Consider the following 14,187-nt stretch of genomic DNA (forward strand, 5'->3'; position numbering starts at 1 on the left):
GCAAGCAATGTCTATTCAGTGGAAAACAAATAAATGATGTATGATATCCTCGGGGTAAAGATTGGATTGCCAAGGCAACATCATATATTTCCTCGGCCTGTTTCTTTTGGGAAATAATATCGTCAAGATTGTCAATATCAAGGATAAACAGACCCGCACACTGTTGATAGTTAAAAACAGTGTAACCAATGGTTATGTTCGTGAAAACAATTATATATATATATATATATATATATATATATATATATATATATATATATATATATATATATATATATATATATATATATATATGTGTGTGTGTGTGTGTGTGTGTGTGTGTGTGTGTGTGTGTCTGTCTGTCTGTGTGTGTGTATGTGTCTGTGTCTGTGTCTGTGTGTCTGTGTCTGTGTGTCTGTGTGTGTCTCTGTATATATATATATATATATATATATATATATATATATATATATATATATATATATATTATAATTTATATGATGTAAAAATCCCATTTTTATCCATATATTTTACAGTCATGAATGAGTAATGTACATTTTTTACAGTCATGAATGAGTAATAGACAAAAGTACGAAACAAGGTTAATGTCAAGGGTTGGTGAGTCATTTGCATTTGATTTGGGATTGGCTTATGTATTTCGAGAGCATTAACGGGGCTGTCACCACTGGCTTGGGTCTGTGTTTTGAAGTTTAATATTGGTTTTCTGAACCTCTAGGCCCCCCCCCCTTCTTTGAGGACTAAAACCAAATACAATAACATAGATACAGCAAACTTTAATACTCATAATACCGTAAACCGTAAACATTATTGCATCACTTGTGGGTAAAGGAATTTCTGTCGTTGTATACACGGTTAATCAAATCCAAGGGAATTTTGGGTCCGCGCCCAAAAACAGCGCCCTCAATGGCGATTTCAGCCTGTTTCTGTACTGCTCGTGAATAATATCGACCACTGATTAGCATATACAAAGCCTAATTATTGGCATTTCAGTGAATATATTGTGGGTGTCCGTTCGAAAAATGATACTCAGATTGAAAACCAAGCTTTCGTTCAAGCTTCAAACTTACCACTACACTAACTACAAATAATATTGACCTACTATTTGTGGGTGGCCACATTATATTATGGGAGCCTTCAGTATTAAAGGGGGAGGGCTGGAGGAAATCACATATGGTCTGTTATTAAGTAAAACAGGACCCTCCCCCATTCTCCTTTTGTAAAAAGTGACCCTCTCCTTTGTCCCATTTTGTAAAACATTACCCTCCCCATGACAATTGCATATATGTGTTTGTACTTCGGCATGTAAAGTACTCGTAAAAATAAATGTTGAGTGCTTTTACATCTCAAACCATACAAAACAAAATTGACAGTTATTGAATCTTCAATTTGGTCACAAAACTACGGATTATAAAATGTGGCCCTCCCCCAAACATTGCAAGGCAATATATGACCCTCCTCCAAGAACAGGTTTGTAAAATGTAACACCCCCCCCCCCATTCGTCTGGCCCTCCCCCTGTAAATACTGAAGGCTCCCTTAGCCTGGTCGATCAGAGTGTACAGTTTTTTTCGCTACCATGACAACTACTAAGTAATATGACTGTCATTATTCAAATGAATCAGTATGCAAGTTACGAGTAGTATACACACATTACGCGATGTGAGGCAAATGTTAATTTACATGTTATTTACATAATTATGGTTATGTAACTGTAACTCTGTGGGTGCTGGATAAAGGCTTTTGGGTCTAATGTGGTTACATTAATCGTTTGAAAATGTAGTCAAGACAAGATGTTGATGCGAGGCCTAGGGAAGTACAACCATTAACCAGCTATTGGTGGAGTTGATGTATCTGTTTGTTGAGGCATTATTTGCTCAAAGTGAACAATCCAGATTGAAGAGGTCGCAGATAATAATTCGGTTTTTAGTCTCAATGGAATTCTGACAACAGTGTGACTTTTGAGAAATCATTCGTATATTTCATATTGTCTGCTATATTTGTAGTAATAATTCATATTTGCATGCATCAAATTATTTTCATATCGATCAAATACTTTCATCATAAGTCAATGATCACATGTATGGCAAGCCGTTCAGGCCAAAAGTATTATTTTATTTAGCTAGGGTATTTTATATTTTTCGTAGTAAGTTACAAATTAATGTGTAGTTTTTCGATGGAATCCACACTTTTATTCCATGTTAACATTATTTACTTTACTATTCAAACAAATTTTCATTTATTTGAGATTATTGTTTTATTTTTCGTCAAACCAGAATCTTTTTTAAGGATTATATATAATTGAAGTCAAAATATATATTTTTTTTGAAAGGTTTTTTTTTTTTGTTCAATTTTTTTTTAAAGTTAAAGTTTTTTCCCAGAGCTACTCCACACCCCTGCGTCTAGTGGTAATATATACTGGAACAAAAACAGAAAAAAGAAATATAAAATACTTGAAATAAAATAAGATAACACAAACATATATGTAAAAATTGAAAATAAGAGCTTATAAAATGGCAGACATATAAAAAAATCGTAGAATTAATATAAAACATTGACATATTTTATAAAAGAAAATCGTACAAGTAATATAAAAAATTGAAAAATAAACCTCTTCTGTTGTTACGTATTATTTTCGTTCTTTGTTTTATTTTCATTGAATATATTCAAAAGTTGCAAGTAATCAGCTCAGTACACTAAATCACGAACTCCAAGCGGTGAACTTTGTCGCATAATCCAGGCTGCTCCCCGGAAGTTAACCAATCATCAGTTAGAATTCATTCACGTGACACAGCAACCAGGACCGTTTGTTTTGGTCGTTGAGCTCGCAGCTGAACGGACCCACATTATTCCGAAACTGCAAATATTGACGATTTGGCTGACTTTTAATGATATCACTACTTCCATTGCATCGTATGATATCCATGGGGTAAGTAAGAATCCTTATTTTTTGGTTAGTTTAAAATTGTTTTAAAATTAGCAGCAGCGGTAACGTTACGTACGTTCACAATGTAGGTGAGCGCCATGACAGTTGAATGATCAATATTGATACGAGCTATTGTGGTCGTCGAATAGATATCACAACTTGGACTTCTTGTACAAATTTTGAAATTTTCAACATTGGACTTTAAAAAAAATCGACGTCGCCAGACATGGTATTTGAAGGTCTGTGTCTACTGTATGGTCTTACTCTGTGCAACAGGGTGAAATCCGCAGACGTATGTAAACCGTTCGATATCCAGGATCATGTGCAGACCCAATGAATGGTCATCGTAATAAATTCCGCTAGTAAATGTGACGTTTCCGTCTTGTCGCAAAGCGTTTATGTCTTTACAACCGTTTTGACCTGTAGTTAAATTTGGAAGTGCCGTAGGACATATAAACAGGAACATGAGATTTTTTGTGAACAAACTCGTTGACGTGGACTCGACTGATTGAAATCGGACGATTTTTATAGTTTTTTGCAATTTGGTGATTACATAAAGTGCTTGTAAAATTTGATAGTTGCCGAGTGAAACCTTCACGTTGTGCACAATCAACGAACTCGAATGACTTTGGTTCTATCTCCACTAAGGTTAAAATAGATGGCATTCCCAATGAATCAAAGCGAACTAGTCGGTCTACTACTAGTAAAGGAAAGGTGATATTTATAGCCGAAGCTCTTACAAACCTTTGTTTGTTGCTACATAGAATTATTTGTAAAGGCAGCCGAAATCGATAACTGGTCTTGTTGTCTTACAAAAATATCAAAGGAAACATAATACACTCACAATGTTGAAAGTTTTGTGTCGAAAACTATTAAAACTTGCCATGTAATTGTAAGGTCAAAGTAATATGAATTGCTAAGAATAACCTGTTTTGCAAATAACTGTAAAAGAATATGGCAATGATAGAATGTCATTGTGACAATGACCCATTGTCTCGACAGAAAAAGAGCAGTTATTTCTTTCAAGCATAGACGCATTCTTTTGTAAAATATTAATGTTTTTTTTTTTTTAAATATCCGTTGAGTAACGTTTCATAACGTAACAAACATATTTCCCCCTTTCTAATGATCTTGGATTTTTGACATGTTTTCTAGATTTGTAGGATCTTGATTGAGAGATACTTTTCAAATTGATATTTGAGTCTTTTTGAGTGTGAAAGACAACCTATTAGCAGGATCCACAGTTACAAGCTTAATTTGAAAAATAAGACAGTAGACATTTAATGTATTTAGATTTAAATTCAGGATGGTCTGAAGAAAATTCATCAGGTTTCTAGAACACAGACTAGTTTTTCCCCGTTTGCGGTGTCATTACATCTGCAGTATATTTGTTTGATGAACATTAATCAGCAGTATATATTTGATGATATTTTTTTTTTTGTTGATTTGCTTTTTCTTTTCTTCAGCAGGTTAACTCGATAGGATTCTGATACATGGGTGGAGATTAACTTAACACTGACAATGAATGGCAATGGTTAAACATCATATTTCAAACAGTAGCTCACAGATATCTGTACCACTACTTTCTTCTGTGTGAAGTTACAGAGGTATTTTTTCATCGCCATCATGGTTGAAGTACGCTGTGGAGGTCTGTTGTTCACTTCTAAGTTTGATTCTGGTAATTTAGCCAGAGTGGAGAAAGTTTACAAAGGTGATGACGATGACCCTGATGGACCATCAGCCAGTAGGATAGGTGATCCATGCCCTGTACCAGATTGTGAATTCAATGTATGGACCAAACCAGACTGTGGGGGTACTGAATTTGAAAATGGAAACAGGTGTGTATTAAACAAAGAAAAGTTGAATTAATGAGTATAAAAAGTTTTTGGCAAATTACTGAAGAAAATTAGTTGCATGTGTATGTCCCCTTGCATACTGTATCCTGTTTTAATGTAACCAAATACAAGATGGAGGAAAGCAACAGTATGATTAGTGAATCAATATTACTGTAATCATATGGATAATGAATGTTTTCGTTAAACAAACTTCAAGTTTCAGCTGCAACAGGAACATTTTTCAACTGTTTTGTAGGATATTACAATTAGTCATAATGTTGTACACCCTGCACACCACTGAATCGCCCGTGGGTAGATATATTTGTGTAGCAGTACACATAGTATGATGCACTATATGATCCAATGAAATTGAGTTTTGGGTCAACACCTAAAAGTCAGCACCCCAGTGAATAACATTTCAACTTATTGCTATACTACTTATAGATAAAATAGACCTGTAATTGACATGTACATTGTCTAAATGATGGGTATTTTAAAAATTTTCAGTAAGTTAATATATTGTTGGTATTTTAACAATTTTCAGTTGATATATTATTGATTGTCTAATTGAAAACATTAATACCCCAGTTACAGCAAGTGTTCCTTTAAAGGTTTTAAGTAGATCCCTTGGCATTATAATATATTATGATTTTACCCGAGTTCCTCTTCAAACTTATGGCACAATGTATGAGAAACTATTATCAGTTTAACCATATTTTTTACCTTTCTGTTACCATAGTTACTGACCCTTGGCAAAAACACTGAATGATTTTAAGGGGTTGGGAAATCAATAATATTATTAATATCCATGGTGATTAGGGTTGGTAAATCTACCAAGAAAACTTTTCACATGAGGTGTAACACTGGATCCATTCAGAGTACTAACAAATGTACTTCATTATCTAATCAAAATCTATGCATGTTGCAACTAGTCATGAAAACAAAGGGTTATCACATTTATTTACCCTACCTCCATAACGAAATCATACCTACTCAGAAAGGCAGAGATTATAAAGAATTATTTGATAAATTAAAGGGCGAGATCAAAATTTCAGTGTGGGATAAAAACTAAATTCTTTTCCTTAGGCGTCAGACTCCCACCCTTTCTAACTAAACTGGCCAAAATTGATAATTGTTTAAGACAGCGCAATTTCAAATCAGTATGTAGTAGTAATAGTATGTACAGTGTAGTAGTAGTAGTTAAGTATGAATATAAAGCCAGTACGTACATGTAGTTAGAGAAATTCACTTTTATTCATACATCAATGTATTTTAGTACCATGTATTTACTATAAGAGCAAAAATTCTTCCATTTGTCGTTTTGACGACATTTTGGAAATACTTGCATTCAGGAGTACAAAACAGATTCCATTAAAAGTAAAAATTGTTTTTGTTTTTTGATGAGAACTAAAATTGTTCAAAACTTCCCACCCTCAAACTAAAAGAGTTACGTTTTTTTTATTCTACGTGAAAGAATTTTTCTCGCCACTAAGATGACAGAAACTGTGCAAATACAAGTTATTTATTTACTGTAATCAACTAGTACATGATGTGCAACACAGTTTTGTGTATACTATTACTATGACAGCACTCGGGTACTTTAAACTTACAGTCTCAAACATTTCAAAACTCTCCCTTGTTAAAAGAAAAAAGAACATCGATAAGAATGGAGACAAAAAGAAAAAAATGGCTCACCATGATCCCAAAGGAATAAGTTTTACAGGGTTTTGTTATTCAAATATAGAAAGCACCCCAGAGAGATCAGGTATAGTGACTTTTGTTGTTGTGTACCTGGGTCAGGGGGTTACACTACTATGTTTAATGACGTCCATTGACCCATCTTGATATGCACATTCCAGGTGAATCTGAGTGTGAATTGACTGACTGACTGGTTTGAAACTATGGAATTATGCTGTATATGAGTGTAACATTGTTTTCTTGTCCTTGCAATGATGATAGTGTTACACAAGTTGGCATCCATTGTATGAGTAATACTTGTAAATGTACTTACAAACAGAGAGCTCAAAATGGTTGCTTGTTGAAGTCACATGTCACAGAGGATATATGTAGTTGTAGGTAGAGCTGTTAGAGTATTTTTGTTACGGATGGTAGATAGGTAAGATCTACCTGAGTACCTCTGTCATTTTACCGGGGTTCACCACCAATGTTGTGGTATAATGTACAGGAAACTTAGTCTGGATGCCAACATGGTCTCTAATCGTAACGATACCATACACTAGACTACAAGAAACTATGCCAGACCAGATTTCCCCCATTCTGTTACTTGGGTTCCCAGCCATTAATAAAAACACTGTTAGTAGTCTTCCATATGTAATACATGAATAAAACTTATACATTCTCATCAAAAATAAATGTGAATAATTGGAATTGTGCGTAATACATTTGTACGTTCATGAACAACATTGTTTTACCATGCCTGCAATGACTTGCTATATGATGTTGCTATGCAACTTTAGTTTAAATCGTAATTAAGCATCTTTGTGCTTATAAACATATATGTGATCCATTCATTCTGTGAGTATGCCATTATCGTTATGTTCAATTACATGGCATATGCATGTTACACTACCCCTTGGAGTTTGTTGTTAAAGTGGCCATATGGATGAGAATTTGGTATTTATTTTGGATTTTTATTTGATAAAATAGCTTCACTATGTTGTTCTACTTGAAATATATGATGTGAAATAACATATACCAAGTCTATGTTTGCGACTCAATAAACTGCAAAACATTAAACAATGTGTAAAATGTTTGTTATTGTACGTACAATAACACACTTTTTACACTTTTTGCATCTTTTTGCAATGTATTGAGTTATGTACACGGACTTGGTCAATGTTCTTTCACATTATTTTTTCAAGTAGAAAAACATAGTGAAGCTATTTTATCAAATAAAAATCCAAAATAAATACCAAATTCTCATCCATATGGCCACTTTAAGGATATAAAGCAGATAAAATCATGTGCCAAGTTCCCCAGGCATTTTACCAAGATAATCTGATTACAAAGGATAATCACCTATATGTATGTGTAATATATCGGAAACTTTAATAAGATTGTATCAGATTATTATGTTTGTGACATGGGGTTGGAAGCTGGATTTGAGATAATGTATGGATGTACATGTGCATTTTTTTGTACTTGTTAAGTTATAACTTGAAGTTTTACAATGTCTGAGTACCCTCTAACAAAATACACAACTTTTTGTTGAAAAAGAAAAATCTGATTCACCCCATATAGGGGAACACCAATTTTGGTGTCACAAGTAATTTTCGTGCATCAGTGTCAATATTTCCCATTGGCTGAGAAATTAAGGGCACATTGTAGAGTATCATATTTCATGCATGTAACTTGTAAGGCAAAAAAAAAAAAAAAAAAAAAATTTGGTCAGCGTGCACATCACTTAAATCATCAGTCTTTTTTTTCCCTGTTTGTCCAGCCCATGCTCTCTGCAAATCCGTGGGGAAACACAAAACTAATCCTCCCTACTTCAGTGAAGATAACTGTAGAGCCAATCATGTACAACTACAAGCAAATTACATCTGCCCCACATACACACTTGCTGTAAAGTACTAAATAAAATGATCAGTAACTGCCTATTGACTTGAGTGACAGGTTTGATGAGAATTTAAAAAAAAAGAAAAAAAGAAAAAGAGAGTCGCCACACCATTTTAGACAAACTGTCCTGACTAGAAACAATTCTTTTTTTTTTTTCTTGGCCCAAGAAGAAGAATTTTGTACACTGCTTGGTATACTTTTAGTCAAAATCCTCATACACATAGCCCATGGCATAAATCTGCAAGCAGGGTTACAGAGTTGAACAAAAACAGATGTACTTAAATATTGGACTGTTTCTCACTACACAGATCCTGGTTTTATTTTGCTGTCAAAGGAGGCAATTATGGCAGGCTGATGAAAATCAATATAATGAACATGAACAAACAAGGCAAGTTGTACAGCCAGGGTATGTCACCAGTTGTGAAGGTAATACCTAATAAACCAAGATGGGAAAGGATCAGAGACAGACCTACATACGAGGTGAGTGAACTCTGTAGTAGTGTTATTTATGTCTTTGGATGCGTATACTTAGAAATTATTCTGAAGTATTTGTCTTTGCATAGCCCAGGAAAGTATGAGTGATTTAATGGGTCTTATCTTCCAATCAAAGTAATAAGTATCTTCTAGTTTAAAGGGGCACAGGCTGAGTTTAGACGGTTTTTGGACGCAATTTTTGTTGCCTACAAAGTGTTACGTATCGTATCCTACTTACTGAAGCAAACTCATTCGCTACTTGATACTGGTATAACTCAATCCTGGTATTTAGATATACATGTAATATATGAAAGATTTGATGACATAATTGTTGGTACTATCAACAAATCTGAGGAAATCCCTGTCATTACATAAACAATGCATGCATTGGATCACTGGTAAAAAGTGACACATCATGGCTACATGAATCGTTGTAAACACTATACTTGATTAGTTTAGCCACAGTTTTATGTAAAGTATTTTGTATTACTAACCAAAGTAAAAACTGTCTAAACTCAGCCTGTGCCCCTTAATGAAGACAAATATTGGGAATGGTAATTTACCTCCAAAAGCATAATTTATGAAGAATCAGGAAGATTAATGAAGACTTTAAATGTTTTGACTCATATTTTTTAAGCACTGCAGAACAAATAACATTATTGTCAATGATGTAAAATATCCAGAATATAAATCCCATAATTTTTGTTCAAATGTGTTCAACTTTACTTGTGTGCAGTACAATAGATGATGACACTTGACTGACAGTTATTAATTCTCTTACATTTATTCCATATACAGACTGTTGATGGTCAGTTTATTTTATCATTTACCTATCGATTTGAGTCCAAAGGATCTGCTGTATACTTTGCCTTCTGTTACCCAATGTCTTACACAGAGTATCAGAACAAATTTGAAAAGATAGATGAACAGTTTGCATATTGCCAAAGACTTACACCACAAAGGTAGGTCAATTAGTAAATTAAAAAATGTTGTCTTTGGTCCGTGTTTTGCAAATATTTGAGAACATCAGTTACAGAGGGGAAAGTGAAGTAAAATGGCATAAAATTTCACACTGTGTACTATACATACCATAATTTTGGTTGGTAACCCTGGTAAAATACCTGGGGAATTCAGGTAGATTTTCTTGGTGTATTTTTTTTACTTATACCTACTTTTGTCAAAACTACAGTTGAGCATTGTCAATATGAAACTTACAGTTTACAGTGCTCCTTTTTGGTTTCTGAATTCTGATTGTAGAGTTAGGAATGTCTAAAGCTTGCACAGATTTAGTAGTATTTAGCCTAATTCATGAGTTAGCAAATTACTAGAATGTGGTCGCAGGAACTCTACTAAACCTCACCAACTTTGTTGGAACTCGTGGCTTGTAAAAAAAATTGAATAAATTGCCAATTGGCCATTTCATCAATATATAAGAAATTACAAGATTCAGACCATGTTGATTGAAGTCTTATATATAGCAATATTTGGTTTCTCTTTTCACATCAATTTTCCAAACATTGTTTCACAAACAAATACTACTATTCAAACTAAATTCATATTAAATGTTTGCAACACTTTTCATTTCAGTTCACCAGACACTATTTACTATCACAGAGAAATAGTATGTCATTCCTTGGATAAAAACAGAGTCGATATGATCACCATCACGTCATGTCATGGTATGACAGAGGAACGAGAAGAAAGGTTACCCAAATTATTCCCAGATGAAAACACTCCCAGAGCACATCAATTCAAGGGGAAAAGGGTGAGTATCAGTTTGATATTTTTGAATATCAGTCAAATTGGCTGAGAGGGCTGGGCACACTGGTGGTAGCCCACTTGGAACTACCAAAGAAAAAATGTGGATTTTGAGCGAATGTATATGTGTGCTGTAGAGATGTAAGAAATGCACAGAACATGCAAATGTATACTACATTGTGCCCATGCAACCTCTGTTAGCACTAAGAATGAAATGGTTTAGATTGTAGGGTATGCCTGTACAGTATTTGAATTTCAATAAAATGTTTTCATTACAAACTAATAAGTAGATAAAAATACAGTAACAAGCATTTAAACTAGCAATAACATAGTGAAAGGATATCTGAAATACCTTAGCAACAGAGATGGCAATTTAGCTTGATTTACAATTTTCTATATATTTATTGCTTTGGCCATGTTGATTAAAAGCAAGGTAACTCTGGAAGATTTTAAAGACCCATTTAACTTAATAGGATTAAAATGGAGATGTGCGAAACAGTTGTTTAAAAAAATCCAGTTGACTTATACGGTGGAGAGAGATCACAGAAAATGAGCCCACACATGTAGCTTCTAGACTAACTTCACATAATCCACAAGAAAGCAAATCCAAATAACCATGGTGAGGGACTTTTATGTGATTATAGGAATATGGAGATGGGAATGTCTACATTAAAATAGAATTATATAATGACTGCTGTCCCTCTGACATATACACAAGGCATAATACAAGGTCCTAGGATTACCAAGATATTTGTGCAGACAAACAATAAAAATGGCACTTTTTGTTGTCATTCTTTTATGACACAAAAGGTATTTGTTTGAGGATTTAAATTCCAACTCAGACAACAATAGATTCACCTAAGGACTTTGTTTACTAAGTGAGTAGTTTCCTGTAAAGACATGTCTGTAACTGACAAGTGTACTTTAAACTGGTAGTCTAGACTACTTTACAACTGTTAATCTACGCACTTTACATGTACATGTTACTGTTTCTTCCTTGTTTATTGCATTTGTGATATTCTGGTTGTATCTAAACATAGACAGTTGAGGGACATTCTATTGTGTATATTGTCTAGCTGTGGTCTGTTATTGTCTATCATGATGTATAGTATACTACACTGTACTATACTATACATCATGATCGATGATAAGATATGGTGTGTTGTTCAGCCTTATCAGGCTGAGTGCTGATGAGTGCTGGCTGATATCATGGCATGCCTGTCGTATCTTACAAGTTACAAACTGCTATACATGACTGTAAATTAGAAGATTTCTTGCCAGTATTTGCACATCTGACATAAATAAAAGTGTCCCTCAACATTACTTGTTGATGTAATTTGTGGCATACTGTATTTATGTCTGTAGTGCTCTATGTATACTTTTCATAAAGGCCCACTTTGGATTACTGGGTAGGTGTGAAAACCTGTTGTGTTGCAGACCTATTGGGCCAGAACAAAAAGAATGATCCCATGTAATCCTTACTAGCTGAGAAATCTCAGTAAAACACTTGGACAGATCAGGTAGATTTCACTACAAACAAAACTCACTGTAACTATTTACTACCTCTGAATATTAAATAACTGAAGGTGCAAAAGAATGTACAGACACACAAAGGAATTGTCCAGTCACTGAGTTAGGCTCGTTTATGCCAAATAATAATATTACACTTGTGTTGATATCTGTTATCAACTTACATTTGATTAAGGTTGATAAAATACCTCGGTAACTTATTCAACTTTGAAATTTTGTAAATAAGCCCTACTGCACTTGACATGTGTTCAGCTATTTGGGGAGTTGCAGCAAGGGATTATGGGAAAATAATTCAAATTGTTGCTGAATACTTTTCTAAGTGAAAGCTAAATGAATGATTGATGATTTCATTGAAAACATGATGGTGAACACACAAATTTTTATTTTTTCAAGTGGACCAGGAATAAACTTTTTCTTTTTTTCAATCTTTTTTTTGAATTTTTGGATGAAAACACATACAGACACATATACACACAATTCTACAGACATCCATTGAGGGTTGGAAGTGTGACAGGGCTATGTTGGACGCCTGCTATCACGTTGCTGTGGAACTGTCTAGGTTTTCCTAGTCAGTCCACAGTCTATCCCAGAGTCACCAAGACCCAGCAACACATTCTATCCCAGGGTAATTGTCCCCGACTGTTCAAGTCATTACTCCAAGAGTTCCCCCAAATTTGTACTCCTCTTCTTCACCAGGAATAAACTTTTGTATGGCAAAGTTTGGAGAGATTCGATTCTTTTCAACTTTCTGGGAAATTTGTTATTGAGGTGCATTCTACCTTACCAGTAATTATTAATCTAAGATTCTTGTTTTTCCCTCTTGGTCTAGGTGTTTTTCCTGTCAAGCAGGGTTCATCCAGGTGAAACTCCAGCCAGTTTTGTCTTCAATGGTTTCATGGAGTTTATTCTCCGTCCACATGATCCACGAGCGAAACAGCTGAGAAGACAATACATATTTATATTGATACCTTTACTAAACCCTGATGGTGTTTCACGAGGACATTACAGGACAGACCAACGTGGTGTCAACCTGAACAGGGTTTACTTAGACCCAGATATTGAACTACATCCCTCCATCTATGCTTCAAAAGCCTTGATTAAGTATTACCACATACGTGCTAGAATCATTAAAGTTCCCCCCAAGAGTCCAGTATCGGATAAAAAGTCCGCAGAGCAGCAGAAACTGCCAGAATCAGTGAGTGAAATAGACATTGGTAAACCTAATGCTATTATTGTGGTACATGATGGTGCTACTAGTCGGGAATCAAGTGCCAAAGAAAATGACCTTGTTCTTGAAAATATACACATAAGTGAAGAGAAACCTGACAGTACAGGAGATGCCAGCGGTGTGAGAGAAGTAACTCCTGACAGGACTAGCACAGCTGAAGATTCAGCTGTTGTTCAAAATGGTTCCTGTGGAGACAGTGCCATGGTAACTGACTCCACTGTAAATATGGACAGTGAATCAATGACAAGGCTTGATGATGGCAAAGAGGACTCAGGAGCTTCTGACGGTGAAGCTACAGAAAGTGATTTATGCAAAGAAGTAAGCAGTTTGAGTCTCAGAGAACAGTCTCAGAAAAGTGATGCATCTCTTGTTGATAACAATCATGAGGAAAGTGACTGTCTGTCAATTCCATGGAAAGAAAGCGGTATTGCCTTCTACGTGGACCTGCATGGCCATGCCTCTAAGAGAGGGTGTTTCATGTACGGCAATCATTTAGAAGAGGAAGAGAAACAAGTGGAAAATTTACTGTATCCAAAGCTTGTATCACTGAATACTGCACACTTTGACTTTGCTGGGTGTAATTTCACAGAGAAGAATATGTACACAAGAGATAAGAGGGATGGTATGTCTAAAGAAGGAAGTGGACGAGTAGCTATTTATAAAACAGTTGGTATTGTACATAGGTAAGTAAGATATGTTACGAGTTATGAAAAATTGCACGGAAAATGGTACTGAAAAGTGCAAATTAATAAAGCCATATAGATAATATGACAGAACCCCATAATATGTGAGTGTCACTGTAGTATACTCAGAGTATTTGTATATCGTTTCTTTTAAATTTCAACTCATAGTGACAAGTCTC

General features: G+C 34.7%; 1 protein-coding gene across 1 annotated transcript in view; it reads left to right on the forward strand.

Moving 5' to 3' along the window:
- Positions 1-4,547: 4,547 nt before the first annotated feature.
- Positions 4,548-14,187, forward strand: part of LOC144445198 (cytosolic carboxypeptidase-like protein 5) — a 30,664-nt gene continuing 21,024 nt past the window's right edge. Inside the window, exons 1-5 of the mRNA XM_078134744.1 lie at positions 4,548-4,759; positions 8,644-8,815; positions 9,608-9,771; positions 10,397-10,574; positions 12,927-14,008. Of these exons, the coding sequence (XP_077990870.1) occupies positions 4,548-4,759; positions 8,644-8,815; positions 9,608-9,771; positions 10,397-10,574; positions 12,927-14,008 (1,808 nt within the window). The remainder of the gene's footprint in view (positions 4,760-8,643; positions 8,816-9,607; positions 9,772-10,396; positions 10,575-12,926; positions 14,009-14,187) is intronic.

This window comes from Glandiceps talaboti, chromosome 14 (assembly GCF_964340395.1).
Source record: "Glandiceps talaboti chromosome 14, keGlaTala1.1, whole genome shotgun sequence".
In the NCBI taxonomy this organism is placed as follows: domain Eukaryota; kingdom Metazoa; phylum Hemichordata; class Enteropneusta; family Spengelidae; genus Glandiceps; species Glandiceps talaboti.